The sequence below is a fragment of the Lissotriton vulgaris genome, chromosome 3_1 (assembly GCF_964263255.1).
Source record: "Lissotriton vulgaris chromosome 3_1, aLisVul1.2, whole genome shotgun sequence".
NCBI classification, from domain to species: domain Eukaryota; kingdom Metazoa; phylum Chordata; class Amphibia; order Caudata; family Salamandridae; genus Lissotriton; species Lissotriton vulgaris.
Genome location: NC_141689.1, coordinates 1,559,537,598 through 1,559,558,756, shown reverse-complemented (window position 1 = coordinate 1,559,558,756; position 21,159 = coordinate 1,559,537,598). Strand labels below are relative to the sequence as shown.

At 47.5% G+C, this 21,159-nt stretch overlaps 1 protein-coding gene across 1 annotated transcript in view; it reads right to left on the bottom strand.

Annotated features, from left to right (window-relative positions):
- CENPE (centromere protein E) overlaps positions 1-21,159 on the bottom strand; it is a 1,817,274-nt gene that overhangs the window by 922,133 nt on the left and 873,982 nt on the right. Inside the window, exon 31 of the mRNA XM_086962044.1 lies at positions 15,400-15,705. Coding sequence (XP_086818170.1) covers positions 15,400-15,705 — 306 coding nt within the window. The remainder of the gene's footprint in view (positions 1-15,399; positions 15,706-21,159) is intronic.

Below are 21,159 nucleotides of genomic sequence, written 5' to 3'. Positions count from 1 at the left end.
CCTGTCCGACATGACAGTGCACCAGTGTAAGAGGAGATGGCGAACCCTGCCCCCACTGGCGTCACATGGGCCTGAAAGCACAGACTAGGAGGGTTTTGAAGCAGGTGCTGTGGGTGAAGGTGTGGACTGGCCTCGCCATGGTCCCCGACCGCCGCTACGGCGGTTTACACGACCGCCACCGCGCTGTTGAACATTCTGCGGCGCGTGGCTGGCAGCACGTGTGGGGCGCCCCTTCCGTGGCCACGAAAGGAGCGAAAGGCACCCGTTTGCTGGCGTGGCGCCGAGAGGCCCAAGGACTTGGCTGTAGCCCTGGAGTCCTTAAAACGCTCAAGCGCATGGTCTGCCTTGTCGCCAAAGAGACGACGGCCATCGAACGGCATATCCAGAAGGGTGGCCTGGACATCGGCCCAAAAGTTGGCGGACCTCAACCAGGCATGGCATCGAACCGCCAGAGTCGTTGCCATCGCCCTGCCCAGTGAGTCCGTGGTATCCAGCCCACACCGGATGGAATACCGTGCTGCATCTCGACCCTCCACAAGGGCTTGGGCGAGTTTTGCCCGGGCCTCCTCCGGACATTGTGGCAGCACTTCCGAGACCGTGTCCCACAGGGTGTGGGTGTAGCGGCCCAAGAGGCATGCGGTATTGACTGACCGTAGTCCCAAACTCAGGGACGAGAACAACTTCTTCCCTAACTGTTCATACCTCTTGGATTCCCGATCGGGTGGAGCCGTTGGGAATTCGGTCTGGGAAGTGGAGGCCTGGATGACCAGGCTCTCGGGGGTGGGATGGCTGGACAAAAAGCATGTGTCGCCCGGGGCCGGGCAGTAGCGTCTGGCCACGTGCCTATCCACAGGCGGACCCGTGGCGGGCTTGGACCAAGTGCCCACAAGAACGTCACACTAGGCCTCATTAAACGGCAGCAGAGGCTCATTGGAGCTTGTCTGCGGTCTAAGGACCTCAGTGAGGAGGTTAGTCCTCACGGCCGCGACAGGGAGCTCAAGGTTTAGGGCCTTGGCTGCCCTCGTCAACACTACACTATAAGCAGCCCCCTTCTCCGTAGCCACAGTGGGAGGGGAGACAAATCCAGTGTCTGGCGAAGTGTCAAGTCCACTGGCCTCCCCAAGCTCATATGTCCAGTCCTGTTGAGACTGGCACTCCCGTGTCAGAGGGTCCTTAGACCCTTCCCAATTACCCATCTCCTGTCGTGCAGGGTCAACAGATGGGGCCAGTTCATGGAAGTAGAAATCTCCAAAGGCCGTCGGAAGCGGTGCCGCTCCGGCGCCGGAACTGGACCGAGGGTAGGATCGGGGACGGCGCCCATAGCAGGCGACGGGGGTGACACCCACAGGGCCGGTGCCGGTGAGGTCGACCGGCGATGACTGATCCGGAAGCGGATCCAGGGAGGACCCGCTAGGCCCTCCAGCCGGGGCCACGGGCCCGAAGGAGCCGCAGAACCCGGCTGAGGGAGGGACTTCATGGCCATGAGGTACCGCTCGATCTTCTCAGGCGTGGCATCATGCCCAGGGACCCGAAGGTGTGGGGCAGGCGGCGACGTCCGCGTGGGTGGTGTCACCCAAACCTCCGGCCGCATCGCGCGAGCGTCGGGGTGGGTCGGAGGAACGATGACGTCTCTCCGACCTCTCATGCCACTTACCCGAGGACTTGGATCCTGACGACTGATGTCCACTCTCGGAGCTGCGAGGGCTCCGACCCAGTGACCGGTCCCTAGACCTCCTGTGGGACCGGGACCTGGAGCGGCGTGGGGTAGACTGCCGGAGTTCCAGTCGCTTGCGGGACCGCTCGCGCCTAGCTTTAGACGTCAGGGCCCGGCAGTCAGAGCAGGTGCGGTCGTCGTGGTCGAGGCATAAACACCTGAGGCGCCGGCGATGGGGGTCGGTAACCGACATCAGTCGGTCGCACTTGGAACAGGGTTTAAACCCGGGCATCCCTAACGGCACCGTTTGAGTCGAAGACTCGAGTAGAAAAATGATCAAAAAGATCAAAAAGTTTAGTCAAAAAAGACTAAGGGGTAGAGCTTCTCCGGATCTAGCTGGAGCGGAAAAAAGAAGAACTGACGTCAGCACGCATGGGCAGCGTCTATGTACTCCGAGGACGTCATTCCGGCGCTAACGACGCAGACGACTGACGCGGAGCCGCGGACGACGCCTGCCGGCGCGCGCAGGGGTATTGCTACGCAAACTTTTCCGGATCCAAACTGACACCTGGGGATATTCTAAGGTAAGGAATCTACCACTAACGTGTCACTTTCAAATACATGCTAAATCCATAAGAACAGTTAAAAGGTTAAAAAAGTACAGGCGTAGGAAAGATCAACATGCTATTAGATGTAGCTCTCTGGACATTCCTTAGACTTTTTTTGTGGTAAGTCTCGTAGATTACAATATTTCTGCTAATACAGGCAAGCTAGATTGGGGAAATCCGATTTTTAATAATGCACATCTTGAATACTGCATGGACAGTAGGAATCTGGCAGTTGCACACACTGTCAGTTGGGTGGTGTCGTATTTGAGGATTCGGTATGCCTCCCTGTAACCCCTAAGGCCCCTGACCTTACAAAATTGAATGATCCATTTGGCTCTTGCCCTGGAGTAGGAGGGGCAGAAGAGCAGAACTTGCAGATCTGTCTCTCTGCTGCCCTCACACCCCGGGCAAAAGCTCAGTGAACTTGGGTAATTTGACCACTTGTGTGTTACTGCCCTGAGAGGTAATGAACCATGTCTAAACTGGATGTATAGGTTCTTAGCCAAAAGGGGCTGGATATCATCCAAAACTTTCTCAAAATAGGGATGACCCTTGATATCCAGGAAGGTGTTGGTCAGCCTACCCATACAGGAGTTAGATAGTGTGAGATCCATTTGATGATGCTTGAGTACCAAGCTCAACGATTTCTTAGAGATCAAAACACAAGTCTCCTTAGGGGGAAGACCACATATCCCCCATTCCAATGGCCTGGCAAAGGTGCTTAATATGGTTTAACCAGGGTATTTTCCCCACACCCCTACTGAAGATCCTTTAGGTCCTCCCTGTAACTTATGAGCTCCGGGGTGGACCAAAGTCGTCTCCAGTACAGCAGTGGACGATTTAAAACAATATCCTGAATAGGTACCAAGCCTATCGTCCATCCAACTCTGCAACCTTGTTAGTAGGAGGCGGGCAAATACCGTATTTTCCGGCGTATAAGACGACCCCCTACTTCTCTTGATTAAATGTAGGTTTCGTGCTATACTCGCCGTATAAGACTACCCCCACTTCCAACATTCCAAACATTATGTACCGGTACTGTATTGCCGGCGGGAACCTTCTGCAGTCCCCTTTCAATGCCCATGAACTGAGGAGATGGCGTATGGTACTGACGCTCCTCTCCTTCCGATGAACGTGAGGTTTATGGCCACATCGGAAGAAGAGAGAGGCGCCAGATCAGCGCATATGCCGCTGTGTCTCTAGGCTGAACACGCAGTGAGAAAACCGAAATGCCCCGTGAGACCCTCTCCCATCGGCACTATGGGACTGTAAGTAACTGTGCACAATTTTTGATTCATGTACCGGTAACGTTTGTGTAGGAGAGTAGGGTCTGCAATCCTATGATCACCCAGATTTTTTGCTTTTGTTTCACTGGTTTACGACTTTCTCTGGCTGTGGGCCTGCCAATCAGACCCACAGCCTGGCTGTTCTCTCTCTAAATTACAACGTGTACCCTAGGTGCATTTACCAATTGGTACTGGGCCACCTTATCAGACCCTGTAACTCAGGGCATAGGTGTACCCAGGGCCTACCAGGGGCTGAAGCATGTATTATGCCACCCCTGGCTGGCCTCCTAAATTTGACACAACTGGCTGCATGACAGCTGGGGCAAAGTCGTGTAATCACCCTTTGCTGTAGATATAGTATACCTATATCTAACCCTAAAATGGACACACAGATTCCTATCAGTCACTCCTATGGCAGGCCTCGACAATCCTGAAGGCAGAGTGCTTGGAATCGTGTGAGATGGTGCTCTGGCATGAGCTGAGCCTGTCTGCAGCTTGCGGAACAAAGTCCTAATAGCTGTTCCATGATAACGCATACCATATACTCTTAAGTGCATTATAATCCTCGCGGTTAAATGCTATCTTTGGTATTGCTTTATCAAAACATGTCGAGTAAGGTGTCATACGAATTGGAATACTAACCCCTCGCCAATTCTGGCGACGGGGTTAGCATTCCACCCTTCTAGAGGGACACGACATGTATGTAACTGAACACCGGTTAAAGTTAAACGAAGCCTCAGCTCCACAAAATGGATGCTGCCACCACAGACACGAGTCTGACCCCCTGCAGCTGGGAGTCCTTCCAGCGAGGGGAGCCTGGACAAAGGGTTTCCTGTCGAGGGCGGTGCTAGCACCATCCCAGGCAGGGTTTTGTGTATCCTGGGTAGGCAGGGCTTTACAGGAAGGTGACTGCTGAGTGGCACCCCGGTGCTCACTACGCATAGGCCGGTCAGAACCAGTTCCAGGGGCACACCAGCCCCTGGCCTGGGGAAAGTCCGGCATGGGAGAGGGGTGTAACCACCCCCCTCCTAGTCCCACCCATAGGCAGGACCTAGTCACCGGGTCAGCCCCCTTTTTTAGTATAAAGATAGGAGCGGGCCCCCTGTTCAAATTAGATCATCTTTGGAATCAAGACACGACTTTCTGCGAAAGGACATCAAGATTTCTTCTTCAAGATTCTCCCTTGTGGCTAAGGAGTAGTCACCCTGCATCAAGCGGGCACCATCCTAAGAACACTGCGGTCTGCTGCAAGTCCTTCCTCCGGAAACAGACTGCCCAGCTCGACAAGACCCGGCTTCCCTGGCACCTCTGACCTCTACTCACCTCTACAGCCAAGCTGAGAACCGTGAGTGCGACGAGACCTCGAGGGACCGACGATCGCCAAGACTGCACGACTTCTTTGCAACAAGCCCACCGTGTGCTCCACTGGTGAGTGCTTTGGGGTCCGAGAAGCCCCAACCCTGAGCAGCTCCAGCACCGAAGATCAGCCCTCCAGCATCTCCACGATCTGCGTGGGGCCCTTCTGCTTTTGCCTGCTCACCGCGCTGCGTGGCTACTAGCCGGCTGGCTTGTGGCCTTCTTCAAGACGCCATCACTGCTGCTGGTCTGGTTGCTCCAGACTGGCCCTTGCTTTCTTCTTCAAGAGAGGCACCCCGGACCCTCCTGGTCCACTCCAGATGCCATTTTGAGTCCACCGCGTGGGCTTGAATTTGCCAAGGCTTTGTTGCCCAATCCTGGGTCCAGCGACGCCGACAGCTTCATCCATCGTGGGACAGCTCGCTCCTCCATCCTGGTCGCCGACAACGCCTCCTGGTCCGTGAGATCTGCAGAGCACAGCGTCACCCACTCACCTAGTCGAGGTGACTACCATCCGGTGCCCTCCTGGTGCCACCTGACTACTGGCTAGTAGTCTCGAACTTGGTCCCCTCTGCTTTCAGGTGTCATCACTCTTCGATCCAGGCTTGGATCCATCGAACTTTCTTCACTGGTCGCCTGCCAGCAACTTCTTTCTTCCAGGCTCCTGGTCCGTCTACGAGGATTCCCGACGTCTTTTGAGACCTATGCAGCCGCAGCCACTGGGCTAGGTAACTTCGGCATTTCGGTGCCCCAGCATAGCCTCACTATCCAAGGGTCAGAATCCACTTTCGTTTTCCTCCTACCAGGTCGGGTTCGCCCGAGAACACTAACTCTGTGAAATCTAGCTACCATAGACTTTGTCCCGCATCACGCGTGAGAGTGCACACTCTGCATCAGAGTCCCCTAGGCCTCCTAGAAGTAATCTGAAGATTCTATAGTCAAGACCTAGCGATGCCAAAGCCTATTAGTACTGTACTTACCTGCTAGTAATTTCGCATTCCACTTTCAGAGTATATGGTTTTCCGTGCCCCTCGGGCATTTGTATATACTGTGCTGACTTAAGTATTTTCGTAAGAGTTTTGTTTTGTGCTTAGTACCCTGTCCTGATAAAGAGTACAGGGCTGTTGTGATTTTAATAAATATCTTGTTTATTTTCATAACACTTGTGTGGTGTCCTTTCACTTGGTGTTCAAGGGGTATATGTGTGGTATAACAGCTGGCTTAACACGCCCTCTCGAGTCTTTAGCCTTAGACTGCTCGTATCCATGCTACTAGGATAGCTGGTCTATAAGGTTGACTTACAACCAATCATCAATAAGGGTTGCTGGACTGATACATAGTGTTCACTAGAATAGTGAGCACTGCATATCAGGCCACCTTCTCACAGTTTGTATTTGTTATTTGTTATGTTGTACCGGTAATTTTCTCTTCATGTATCATTACCGGTCCTATTGTGAAGCGCGCAGACACCTTCGGGTAAAGTCCGCGCTATATAAAATCGCATACGGAGGTTCGTGGGTGCTGACTTGGTTCTACTTAATCTTTGCTTCAAATTCAAAGTCGGTGGAGCGTTGCTTCCACTCGTAAAAATTTGGTTTCCGGCGTATAAGACGACCCCCGACTTTTGAAAACATTTTAAGGGGTTAAAAAGTCGTCTTATACGCCGGAAAATATGGTAGTTTCTGGAGGACGTCGATCAAACTAATGGGGCGGTAGTTGGCCGAGTCGAGAGGGGAAGCCTTTTTATGGATGGGTAACATTTCTGCACCCAGCCATGTTGGGGGGGATATCCATGCCCTGTAGGATGGCGTTGAAATATACCTAGAGGTAGGGGGTCCAAACTTTGTTCGCTCAGGTAGAGGTCGCCAGGGATCCTGTCTAGGTCCGTTGCTTTTCCCATGGTCAGACGTCCGAGGGCCACCTGAATTTCAAGCAGGGTGCATGGTGGACAATCAAAACACGAGCCCTCGTGGGAAGCTAGTTCCGGTGTACTCTGTTGGATAGCTAGATCTCCTGGGGATACAGGGTTTATGAGTGAGTAGAGGGGCTTAAAGTGGGCTAGCCAGGCCTCTTCGCTGAGATTAGGAATAAATGTGGACGGCCCCTCCGCCATCCCTGGACGAACTAGGTTCCAAAATGACCTGTAGTCTCGATCATCTTAGGCTACTTTAATACTTTCCCACCTTGCAACCTCCCCCTCCGACCTGGCCTCCATGATCATTCTTTTATAAATTTGCCTAGCATTTCTAATGCTTGACTGGGTCCCCGATTTTATCTCATTTATACGGTTATTTTTAGGCACCCTACAATATTTTTTAAACCAATGATCACGCTTCTTTACCACCAGCCTCTTGGTATCAGTAATATAAACATGGTCGGCTAAAGTAAGAAAGAGCTTATTATGGACACACTTTAATCCCAAGGGGTGGGGCAGATCGCAATTGGGGCTCAAGAGATCGCAAACCTCTACTAAGGAGCAAGCAACACTATTATAAATCTCAGGTAGCTTATCAGGAGCTAGCGCGACCTTCACCCACCTAATGCGTCTGCCACCCGCCACTGTAAATACGTTCAGGTTGGTAATGGGCTCCGCTGGTCCCAATTTGTTTCGGTGGCCCAAAGTGTTAATTAACTCTAGTGACAGTAAGTTATGGTTACTATCGACCCTAGGGAAGACAGAAAAAGCTCAGAGTCGGGACCAGAAATCTACATTAACCAAGATGTAATCAATGGTCTTACTTTTCCCCGGTCTGTTAAAGGTGCATGTGCCCGGGACGTCTGGAGGGAGTCTGCCATTGCAGGCCCTAAGCGAGTAAGTTACAACCAGCTTATTAATCATAAGGGCCAAAGGCGATACACGCTTTACCGGATATATAATGCATTTCGGAAAAAGCCAGATGTCATCCTCGTCAAAAGTTACTGAGGGGATCCCAGGTAGCGGTTCAAAATGGCAATTGAAATAAATGCCGATAATTTTGTGATACGACGAGGGAAATGAGATAAGGAGGGCCTCTAAAATAGATAATTAGTCAAAGAGGAAGATCCCTGGAGTCGAATAGTCGACTAGTAACTATTAGCCTTTCCTATATACAAGGGAAAGGTCACAAACTACCATGGGTGTTAAACTAACACAAAAATAGGTTTTCCACACTGAAATAGAATCGTTTACAGTCTATTTTTATTAAAATTTCAATCAATTTAAACAATAAAAAACAGAGTAAATTCATATACTTTTCGCACCACAAATTAAAATCCAAGTAAAAAGATACTTTGGAGGGTTAAAAATAAGCAATAATATTATTCAACAGTATTCCACGAGCATAATACAACTATAAACGATAAACAAAGACACAATCAAAGCATATTCACTATAAATAGACGACAAACTACACATAGTCACAAAAACCCCTCAATTTCTATGTGGCCAACCAGATATCTAGGCCACTATCATTTGCCTGATCCAATGGCCTCAATCCGTTTTGCTATTGTAAAACTCTAGTGGAGGAATGACGTGCCCATCTACAGTTTTATACGGCCCTCATTGGATTCTATTAGAAAAAGACAAACAGTGCGTCGACGCGTTTCGGTGCTGTACTCTGGATTTGGTTGCACCTTCCTCAGGACTTCTTGTTTTCTGGGGTTTCAAGCAATGGATGGTTCCACCATATCTGTGGATATATATGGAGAGATGTGCAAAATCAGTTATCGTGCAGAATATCTATTCTCTCCTTCTCTTTAGAGGATGGGTATCTGGTATATAGCTTTCCCACCGTGAGTTTCAATAACATTATTGTCTCCCACTCTTGCTTAGCTGGCACCTATACATTTATATAAGACATGTACCATTGGGGTAACTCTGTATTCTACACGTTGTCCGCTTCTGTAACTCCGGAACGTTTATACACTTATTCAAAAAGTATCCATGTGCTATTGTTGTTTTTACCCGTATATACAATAACTCAATTTTCTGTATAGTGCCCACTATTTAAACTTATGGACAATCCCATTGGCCTGAAGTTATAAGGCCACACCATAATCCCTCCGAGTCTTTATTTCAATGTGGAAGACCATTTCATTCACAGAGGGATCGGGATATCTATGTGGATATAGAGATATGGATCCTCACCTTTTAGATCATGTGGGGGACGTATCAGGATGTCGATAGCTTTAAATTTCCATTAGCTTCTGTCAATAGTATGGGCTTCTGTCAAAAAACCACAGACTTATATTAGGGATAGCTTGGGGTGCATTATATCCTGACTACTGGACGGGTCTCTAGGTTTGTATGATTACCTCTCCCTTATGATAGGAGCTCCTTGTCTTGGCTTTCCTTGCTTTGTGCTTGACAGGCGTATATTCAAGTCACGTGCATCTATGGTAGGTATTCTGTCAAATGACCACATACTTGTATTAGGAATAAGTTGGAATATCCTATGCCCTGATTTCTAGACTAGTCTTTGGGGTCATGTGATTACCTTTATCCCCGGATGGGGGCTCCTTGTCTTGGGTTTCCTTGCTCTGAATTTGTCAGGCGTTTATTCAGGTCTCGTGCATCTGTGATATAATGCATATTTTCACTTTAATATATCTTGGGGTCACATTGGTCTAGTCTAGTACCTTATTGGTAGGGTTGTCTTACCTGGTAAAATTTTTAAAAACCTCTTAGAACGGGCATATCATTTCTTTAGTCTTCTCCAGAACTGGATATGTTCTACAGAATGGAGACAAGTGTAGGATAGTCATATGTTACTTGTACTTTAAATACTAAGACAATAGTCTGCTCTCTCCTCTTTTCTTACTTTGTCGGTGACTAGGAGAAAAAAATATATATATAACTCCTCTATGTCTTTATACTCTCTTATGTTTGGTGCTGTTATGTGCTCTCTATTTTCATCTACATCCATGATATACAGTTCCCTATTACTTGCCCTTATTATCTAATATCAAAGGGGGACACATTGTACTACTGATAAGTGGCTTGCCCCATATCACTCAGGTTACAGTATCAGTTATGGATCTAGATTGTATTAGGACAAATTATTTTTGCCTATTTTATGCTACAAGAAGGTACAGGGTTAAAGTTATCCCCTGTTGCAGTCCCCTTCAGGAAATAATTCCCTAGAATAGATATTCTGCACGATAACTGATTTTGCACATCTCTCCATATATATCCACAGATATGGTGGAACCATCCATTGCTTGAAACCCCAGAAAACAAGAAGTCCTGAGGAAGGTGCAACCAAATCCAGAGTACAGCACCGAAACGCGTCGACGCACTGTTTGTCTTTTTCTAATAGAATCCAATGAGGGCCGTATAAAACTGTAGATGGGCACGTCATTCCTCCACTAGAGTTTTACAATAGCAAAACGGATTGAGGCCATTGGATCAGGCAAATGATAGTGGCCTAGATATCTGGTTGGCCACATAGAAATTGAGGGGTTTTTGTGACTATGTGTAGTTTGTCGTCTATTTATAGTGAATATGCTTTGATTGTGTCTTTGTTTATCGTTTACAGTTGTATTATGCTCGTGGAATACTGTTGAATAATATTATTGCTTATTTTTAACCCTCCAAAGTATCTTTTTACTTGGATTTTAAATTGTGGTGCGAAAAGTATATGAATTTACTCTGTTTTTTATTGTTTAAATTGATTGAAATTTTAATAAAAATAGACTGTAAACGATTCTATTTCAGTGTGGAAAACCTATTTTTGTGTTAGTTTAACACCCATGGTAGTTTGTGACCTTTCCCTTGTATATAGGAAAGGCTAATAGTTACTAGTCGACTATTCGACTCCAGGGATCTCCCTCTTTGACTAATTGTCCTTCTACCCTGTTCCCTGGGGAAGTGGGGTACCCTCTCCTTTCTGAAACCTCTAAAATAGATAAGCCCAGCTGGTGTGATGAGGGGCGTGAATACATATTGATTACTGCCAGTGTCAGTCCATCCAGAAAGTGAAGTACAGTGCAAAGAATATCAGAGCAATGGGTGTCTTTACCTTAGCTGAACATCCCAAGTGTGCAGTGACCCAGATACACAGCCCCTCCCCCCCCCCCCCCGAGGGTCTTCCCCTGGGACCCTGCACCGCCGGTGTATAGAAGGACGTAAAGCCTACCCTAGCGGGAGGAGATAGGAGCCAGGTCTCTTGAAACAGACAAGTCATAGCTATCCATCAGCTCTCCCCACTCCGGGTTGGGCAGCTTAGACCCTAGCCGTGCTTCATTCCAAGACCCAATTAGTGGTTTAAGAGTTGCCAATCGAACTGGGGCCACTTCGATAGATTGGGTCACGTTGGAGGGTGGGGATACTATATGTGTGTGTATATCAGACTCCCTATCGCATTCTAAGAGGTCGATAATATGAGGAGATCAAAATATTGTTAGGCTGTCCACTCTGGACCGTGTGACTGACTCCGGGGGACCCACCTTGTAGGAAGGTAGATACCTGACTATGGTTACCCCCGACTTTTTGCCTGGTGTTTTGCTGGTTTTCCGACTTAGTTGACCTGGGGCCCTGCCAATCGGGACCCCAGGCCTACTGCTCTCTCTCTAAAATGGATTCCATGTACCTTAGGTACATTTCCAATTGGAACTGGGCCACCTTGTCAGACCCTGTAACTCAGGGCATCGGTGTACCCAGGGCCTACCAGGGGCTGAAGCATGTATTATGCCACCCCTGGATGGCCATCTAAATCTGACACAACTGGCTGCACGACAGCTGGGGCAAGGTGGCGTACTCGCCCTTTGCTTTAGATATAGTATCCCTATATCTAACCCTAAAATGGACACCCGAATTCCTATCAGTCACTCCTATGGCAGGCCTTGACAATCCTGAAGGCAGAGTACGTGGAATCGTGTGAATTGGGCTCTGGCACGAGCAGAGCCCGGTTGCAGCTTGCGGAACCAAGACCCAATGGCTGTTCCATGATAACGCGTACCATATCGATAATTTCGGTATCGCGTTATCAAGACATGTCGAGTAAGGTGTCATGCGAATCGGGATACTGACCCCTCACCAATGCTGGCGATGGGGTTAGCATTCCACCCTTCTAGAGGGACACGACATGTACGTAACTGTGAACACCGGTTAAAGTTAACTGAAGCCTCAGCTCCACAAAATGGATGCTGCCACCACAGACACGAGTCTGACCTCCTGCTGCTGGGAGTCCTTCCAGGGAGGAGAGCTTGGACAAAGGGTTTCCTGTCCGGGGCGGTGTTCGCACCATCCCAGACAGGGTTTTGTGTATCCTGGGTAGGCAGGGCTTTACAGGAAGGTGACTACGGAGTGGCACCCCGGTGCTCACTACGCATCTGCCGGCTAGAACCAGTTCCAGGGGCGCCCCAGCCCCTGACCTGGGGAAAGTCCGGCATGGGAGAGGGGTGTAACCACCCCCCTTTCTGGTCCCACCCTTAGGGCAGGACCTAGTCACGTACCCACCCCTTTCTTTAGGATAAAGGCAGGAGCGGGGACCCTTCCAAATTAGATCATCTTTGAATCAAGAATACTTTCTACGAAAGGAACTCTCGACTCTTCTCAAGATTTCTCCCTTGTGGCTAAGGAGTAGTCACCCTGCATCCGCAGGCACCATCTAAGAACTCTGCGGTTTGCTGCAAGTCCTTCCTCAGGAATCCGACTGCCCAGCTTGACGAGAACCGGCTTCCCTGGCACCTCTGACCTCTACCCACATCGGCAGCTCAGCTGAGATCCGTGGGTGCGACGAGACCTCGAGGGACCGGCCATCATCAAAACCTGCACGCTTTCTTAAACCAGCACGACCGCCGAGGGATCCTCTGGTGAGTGCTTTGGGGTCCGAGAAGCCCCGACCCTGAGCAGCTCCAACACCGAAGTGCAGCCTCCCAGCATCTCCACGATCTGCGTGGGGCCCTTCTGCTCTTGCCGCTCAACCCATTGTCTGGTTACTAGCCGCTGGCTGGTGACCTTCTTGACAACATCCGACAACCAACGCTGCTGGTCTGGTTGCTCCAGACTGGCCTTTGCTCCCTTCTGAGAGAGGAGCACCCCGGACCCTCCTGGTCCACTCACGACGCCATTTTAGGTCCACCACGTGGCCCTGAATTTGCCAAGGCTTGTTGCCCCAATCCTGGGCCCAGCGACGCCGACAGCATCAACCTTCGTGGGACAGCTCGCACCTCCATCCTGGTCGCAGACAACGCCTCCTGGTCCGTGAGACTGCAGAGCCTAGCGTCGCCCACTCACCTAGTCGAGGTGACGATCATCCGGTGCCCTCCTGGTACCCTCTGACTACTGGCTAGTAGTTACGAACTTGGTCCCCTCTGCTTTCAGGTGTCATCCATCTCTGATCCAGGCTTGGATCTCTACGAACTATCTCCACTGGTCGCCGGCCAGCAACTCCTTCCTTCCGGCTCCTGGCTCGTCAGCGAGGACTCCCGACGACTGTAAAGACTTGTGCAGTCGCAGCCCTTGGGCTAGGTAACTTCGGCATTTCGGTGCCCGCATAGCCTCCTTATTTAAGGGTCCCGAGTCCTTATCGCTTCCGACTTGCCTTATCGGGTCCGCCCGAGACCACTAAACTTTCCGTGCCCTCGGGCACTTGTATTGATTGTGCACTTGAAGTATTTTCCTAAGAGTTTCGTTGTGTGCTTAGTACCCTGTCCTCCTAAAGAGTACAGGGCTGTTGTGATTTAAATAAATACACTGTTTATTTTCATAACACTTGTGTGGTGTCCTTTCACTTGGTGTTCAAGGGGTAAATGTGATGGTATAACAGCTGGCTTAACACGCCCTCTAGAGTTTAGCCCGAAGACTGCTCGTATCCACGCTACTAGGATAGCTGGTCTAAGGTTGACTTACAACCAATCACCATCAGGGTCGTTTGGACTGATGCATAGTGATCAGTAGAATAGTGAGCACTGCATATCAGGCCAACTTCTCACACACCTCAACACTGAAACCATCCTCAACCTGGGGCCTGGATAGATTCAAAACCGTTCTATCTGGGGCCGAGGGCAGTGGTAGTCAATCCACATTGCTTAGGATGCTATATCTGTGTTCCATGGGTATATTGAAATCTAATTCTTGTCCGCCCTGGTGGAAGCAAGTTGGGACATGCCTAGCCGGAGCTGGGACTCGTGGTTAAAGATATCCCAGGTGGCAAGTATTGATTGAACCTACGTTGAAAGGCCCTCCATTACCTAGTATAAGTTTAACCACTCCAGGATCCCTGAAATTGACAATTACACAGTCACCACAGATATCTTTAGGTCTGGTCCCTAACCAGCTGACTCTTCGAGCGAATAGAATCTCTCCCTGGCCATGTCCCATTAGGGGTCTGTATCTATTTAGCCAGAAGATGATTTTATTCTTTAGCTCGGGAAATGTTTCGCCTCGTTCAGTAGCCAGTGAGGGTACTCCTGTGAGCACCACCACAAACTGAGATGCTTCAGAGGGTAGCCGGGGGCATGGAGGAGTTTTTAGGGGGCCATTTTCGTGAGAATGTTTTTAAAGTATAGAAAATGAAACCTTGTTAAGGCAGCATTCTTAAATTGTCTATTTTCTATAAGGTAATGGACACAAGAAGAGCAGAAGCTGGGTATTTGTGGTTGCCTTTGGAAAAGGTTTTGATAGATTGCTTTTCCAGATTATCCTCGCATCAAGATCTAAAATATGTTGCCCATGGGTTCGCTGTTTTCCTGAATTATGGTTTGTAGAAAGATATTCAAAGAACCTGTTTGATGTGGTGACAACATTTAATGAGGGAGACTTTACTTTCGACATCTTGATTGAGAAGCCCAAATTCTAGACATTTCTTAGGTTTTTGTGTACTCTGAGGTAAGTGGAAGATTTTCCAAAATTTTACTTTGTAGCTGATCCAGGCTAGACACAAATTTGGATGAGAAGGCATGCTGGGAATAAGAAAGATAGCAAGGATTTCACTCATTTTGATTTTAAAATTACATCAGAGAAGGGGCTATGGACTTTAGTATTTATTCTATGCAATACAAAGATTAGGAAAGCAACTTTATCTTAATTTGGGATAAATGCAGTCGAGGGGGAACAAAGGTCATTTAGCCAGGGTCCTAGATAATTATATGATATAGTAGTGAAGCGAAGACAATTGAAAATTCAAAAAATAAAAAAATGCAAATAATAAGTTCAGTTTTTTTTCTGGAGCCCAGTATCTAACGCTTCCAACCACAGAGTTCTGAGCAAATAATATAGAAAGGCAAACAAGATAAAGAGCCTAAAGTGTTTAACATGGAATGGTAAGATTTCACACTTCCCCCAAAACTTCCGCATAGAATATCAAATTTGTCGAAATTCATCTCATTTTGGAGGAAATTAACAATACTGAAGTAGGAAGATGCAATAGAATTTGCAGCTGTGCCTTTTAATGCTACTAGTAAGGGTCAGTTGTAATTAGAGTTGGCATTCATGGATACCACTACTGCATATGCCTTGTGCCAATATCTTTGCTTTCTTACCTACAATGCCCAGTAAGCGAAACAAAGTTACCTGATCCATGCTTCTCTGCACATTGTATTGGAGTTTGTCTCTTTCTTCTTTTAGAGTTTTCTGCATTTGTTGCAGTAAATGTTTCTCTTGGGTAAAAGCAACTGCAGCCTCCTGTAGAGTATGGAGTTGCTGGACAACCTTACATTTTTCACCCTCCAATGTTTCCAGGGCACTATCACTGGCTTTCAATTGCTCTTGCAGCTGCTGCATCTCTAAGGTCAAACTCTGATGTAGTTCAGTTTTCTCCAGCATGATCTGTTCTTTTTCTTTAATTGTGTGTTGAAGCTCTGTTGCCAAAGAGGACACCTGAAAAAATAGTTAAAAAGAATAGTGTGCCTTTATTAATGAAAACGCTTACCAAATGTGCTTTTGTACCCTGTCAATTGCAGCAAACAAATAAGAATTGCCTCCACATCAGTGAATTATTTCACAAGTGGAATAGCATTTATCACCCTTTGTCCATTTCATCTCATCATTTTAAAATGTATGATACCACTGCAACCTGAAATAATGAACCTCACAAATATTTGTAGGAAGCAGGCTCTCTATTTACAATACCAAAGTAAGGTATAATGTGCACAAAGTCCAGTGGATCCCCAAAGGTGTGCAGAGGTAGAAGTTGCTAATACCTTACTCTCTATTTGTGGTAGTGTGGGCGAGTAGTAAGGCTTTATCAGAGGGTAGTATTAAGCATTTATTGTACACAAGAAATGGTTTCACACACTGAAAGACTGAACTCAGACCATTTGTTTTGTATAAACATATGATTTAGTTGCATTTTATTTCTAGAACGAAGCAAGGCCTGGTACAGGTAAGTGTAATAGTATTTTGCTAAAATAAGCAGTTGAAATGTAATTGAATTGGTTACAGATAAGTCACTTGTTCATAACCAGTTGAAATTACTTTTCAGTTGCTATTGAAATTACTTTACATATTTCTTTTTTTAATTGGTATATATATACCTAGATACCACACTGGGACATTTCCTGAATAAAGTGAAGTATTGCAATTTGTTATTAAAACACACTTGTATGATTTTTCATAGAATTTCCAACTCTACAGGACCTCTAAGGATGGCACAATATGTGCTGCAGCCTTTAGAGGCCTTCCTGGTCACAATGCCCTTGGCACCCACTGTCCCTTTTTATAAGGGACTAGCATGTGGCCAGAGTGGTGCCAATTGTGAGTATCAATGTGCGGTTTTGGGAAAGAACACAAACCCTAGGAACTTGATTGGCAGGGACCCAGGGTATATCATGTCAAAGTGCATCAGAAATCTGGCAAAAGGTGGGGGGGGGGGGTTACAGCAACATAAACCCAGCTTCCTACTGTAATGCATCACTAAAGAAGAAAAATATAGGAGGCTTTTTCGCCCTTCGCTGAAAGAACGGGGACTTTCCACTGACAGCTAGAAATAGTCAGAGGTCATGGTGGAATGTGAAATACCTTTTGACCCCTATTTAACCTCAAGAAAATTCACAATCGACCTTGATCAAGATGACTGGTTCTAAGTCTTCACCAGCCTTTTTGCAAAAGAGCTATCAGAGGATGTCGGTGACAAGCCAGCTCTTGACAAAACTACTAAATAGATTACCACTAACTTCCTGATGAAAATGGTATCCCACCGGTATGGATTACCCACAGAATGTCATCTTCAAACCACCAGAGATAACGAAAGCAAATAGGCAGCAAACATCTTGTGCCCCCTTTCTTCAACAATTGTTGGGAAGGTGAGTCTCTTCCCCTTTTCCAAAGGTGTTCTTATCCCAAAAGTACTCCCGCTCATGGAATTGTGGCAGGTAGAGAACCAAAGCAATAATTCTTCCATAGACAGGTGGAACATTCAAACACCTCTTTCCCTCCCAACTAGCAGCAGTCTCATCTCCCCTTGGGGAGAGGAAGTTATAGGGGGTTTCTCACAATCATTGCCCCCCCCCACCCCTAAACTGTCCACCAAAGGAGAGGAAAGCCAATTGGGAGCCACCGTTTTACGTCCTAAAGCATGAAGGAAAGGAGGAATGATCGTGGAATTTAAGGCAGCAATAATTGGGCATCATCACTGGAAAGTGGATATATTTTCCCTCTCCAATAAAATCTCCCCACAAAAAAGAATCCTGATCTGGGATTGCAGCAGAACCGTCATCCAACATCAGGAACCCTTTCCTAATATTGTACAAATTCAAATATGATCTGAGACCAAAGTACAGCCATAGTTTGGTCATGAGGTGGGTTATCAAAACACGTAATGAATGTATTTTACATGTATGTGCAGCACTGTGGACAACAAGTTTTAAGCATGCCTGGGTAAAGGTCTCCAATACATATACAAATGCTTCAGTGAAATGCTAACTCACAGGAAAATCAGAGTTACATATTTTAACAGTTCATAGAAAATCAATCACCGCCTGAAATATTGTAGTGTTGGGCAAACGTTAAGGGCCATACGATGGAAAAAACCCAAGTACCAGGTGTAGGAGAGTAGGGTCTGCTTCCTATGGTAACCCCCACTTTTTGCTGTGATTCACTGTTTTTTTTTTTACTTTAGTGTGGCTGTGGGCCTGCTAATCAGACCCACAGCCCAGCTGTGCTCTCTCTAAATTGATACCATGTACTTTAGGTACAAACGTAATTGGGTATTGGGTCACCTATGTGAGACCATGTATAGTGTACCATAGGTACCCAGGGCATAGGTGCATCCGAGGCCTACCAGGGACTGCAGCATGTATTATGCCACCCCTGTCTGGCCATCCAAACTGACACCACAGGCTGATTACTCAGCTTGGGCAAGGTGGTGTAATCCCCCTTGCTTAGATATAGTATTCCTATATCTAACCTTGTATATAGACACATATATACCCATAAGTCACTCCTATGACAGGCCTCGACAACCCTGAAGGCAGAGTGCTTGGTTTTATGTGAGATGGTGCTCTAGCATGAGCTGAGCCTGTCTGCAGCTTCCGGAACCATGTCCTTATAGCTTTTCTATGATATAACCATACCATATACTCTTAAGTGCATTATAATCCTCGCGGTTAATGCCAACTCTGTTTGGCTTTATCAAACCATGTCGTGTAAGGTGTAAAACACTTTGTAATACTACCCCCCGCCAGTCCTGGCCGCTGGGGTAGCATTCCACCCTTCTAGAGGGAGAAGACATGCAAGTACTGCTTTACCCGGTTAAAGTTAAACAGAGCCTCAGCATCACAAAATGGATGCTGTCGCCACAGACACAAGTCCGACCTCCTGCTGCTGGACGAAACTCCGGCAGGGGAGGCCTGGACAATAGGTTTCCTGTCAAAGGAGGTGCTAGCACCTCCCCAGACAGCCTGTAGTGATTGGGGCATGGTGGGTTCAATGGAAACGGCTGTTTCCAGACACTGCCTGGGGCACACAAGGTGCTCCATGCATAGCCTGGTTCAAACCAGTTGCTGGGGCACTCCAGCCCCAGCTCTGGTGCGATACTGGACAAAGAGAAAGGGGTGTAACCACTCCCTTCTAAGGTTCCACCCATAGGAGGGACCTAGCAGGTAATCCAGCCCCTTAGGTTAGTATAAAGGTAGGAGCTGTGTCTAGAGACATTAGATTATCCTGGAAAGAAACTCTGAAGAACAATTGTTACTTAATTGTAAACAGGTGGTTCTCCAGTAATGGTGTCTTTCATAGATACACATGCTTGAATAATCCCAGTCGTCGAAGTGGGTGTCCCATGGTAAATATCATAGCAATAAGATCCTAATAACATAAGTATGTAAAAACATAACACATAAAAATACACAGTAGAAATGCATATAAATACCAAGATATAATTCCAACATAGGAATACATGGCAGAGAGAAAAAACACTTGCAACATATCCATGTCATTATGTTCGTCCAAACTGCAGCCAATTAGGCGCAAGCACCCCTCCAGAACCTTCTCCTCAGAGCTCAGTTTATGAGAAGAAGAGAGCCTCCGAGGGGAGGTGGGTGGGTCGCATGTGAATCTATGAAAGACACCAACACTGGAGAACCACCTGTTTACAGGTAAGTAGCAATTGTTCTTCTCCAGTATTGGGTATTCTTTCATAGATTCACGTGCTTGAATAGAATAGTGAGCAGTAGTAGCCGAAAAAAGCTCGAAGAAACCATGCAACAACATGGAAGAAAACTCCATCGACTATAATAAAGTTATGCAAGCAATAACCATAGTCAAAATAACCATAATGGAGGAGGGAAGACAGAGGCTCACCTTAGTTAAAAAGATTGTGAAGCACTGCCTGTCCCACTGCCGTATCTGCGTCATTGATGGCATCCATGCAATAGTGTCTTGTGAAAGTATGCCTGCTGGAACCACGTGGCCGCTCTGCAGATTTGATGAAGCGGCACACCGGCAAACAGGGCAGTAGAAGATGACATTGCCCTGGCGGAATGGGCCCTCGCGGACAACTGAAGAGGCCTGACTGCTTGCTGATGGCAGAAAGCAATTGCTGAAGAAATCCAACATGCAATAGTTGGCTTGGTAACAGGACGTCCCTTGCGCATGCGTCCATAGGCAATGAATAGTTGATCAGACTTGCGAAAAGGTGCCGTCCTATTGATGTAAAATTTAAGACATCTTTTAATGTCTAAGGAATGTAGGCATTGCTCTGCCGGAGATTGAGGTTTGGCAAAGAAAGTTTTTAAGAAAACAGGTTTGTTAATGTGAAAGTCAGTAGATACTTTAGGAAGGAAAGTAGGGTTGGTGCGAAGCACTACACTGTCCGATTTGAATTGGAGAAATGGAGGTTTAATGGTGAAAGCGTGAATATCGCTTACTCTTCGAGAGGATGTCAGAGCAAGGAGAAGGGCTACCTTCCAGGCGCGAAATTTTAAGTCCGTTCTGTGGATGGACTTGAATGGTGCTTTCATTAGTTGAGCCAGTACGACATTAAGATGCCAAGTGGGCGGACGACACCGAATGGGCGGGAACTCCTGGAATAATCCCTTGAACAACTGGCGAATTACTCTGGAGGAGCAGAGCGAGGTGGAACCATCTTGATGGTAGCGGGAAATCGCCACCAAGAAGACTCTCAAAGTGGAATGTGAAAGTCCTGATTGAGCCAGTTGTAGAAAGAACGGAAGAAACTGATCTGGAGTGGAATGAAGAGGATGAATATTGGCATCTGCGCACCAATGACAAAACCTCTTCCACTTGAGTTTGTAGGTTTTGACTGTAGACAGAGCTCTTGCCTGAGCGAGAATGTCCCTGCATACTGATGAGATATTTAAATGGGCAAATTCAAGGTGCTCAGGTTCCATGCCGATAATTTCAGAGACTAGGGGTTGGGATGACATACTTGACCCCCGTCCATCGTGAGGAGATGCGCTCGAGGATGCAGAAGAATGGGTTTGCACTGGGAGAGGAGAAGTAGTGCTTGTCGAGGCCATCTGGGAGCGATCAGGAGGATGTGGCAAGGTTGTCTCCGCATCTTCCACAGTACGCGAGGAACTAGTGGAATCGGAAGAAAAGCGTAGGCGAATAGATCGCACCTGTTCATCAAAAGGGCATTCCTGCACGATCCGGGGTGGGGATGCCAACTTGCGTAAGATGGGCATTTCCGGTTCTCTGGTGTTGCAAAGAGTTTCAAGGGAGGATGACCTCAACGTCTAAAGACTAGGTCGAGTGTTGGTTGGTGTAACTGGCACTTGTGGGTGGAAGACGTGGATCTGCTGAGGGAATCAGCTAGGATGTTGGACTCCTGGCAGATGAACGGCAGTCAGGGTGACGTGGTGACTGATTGCC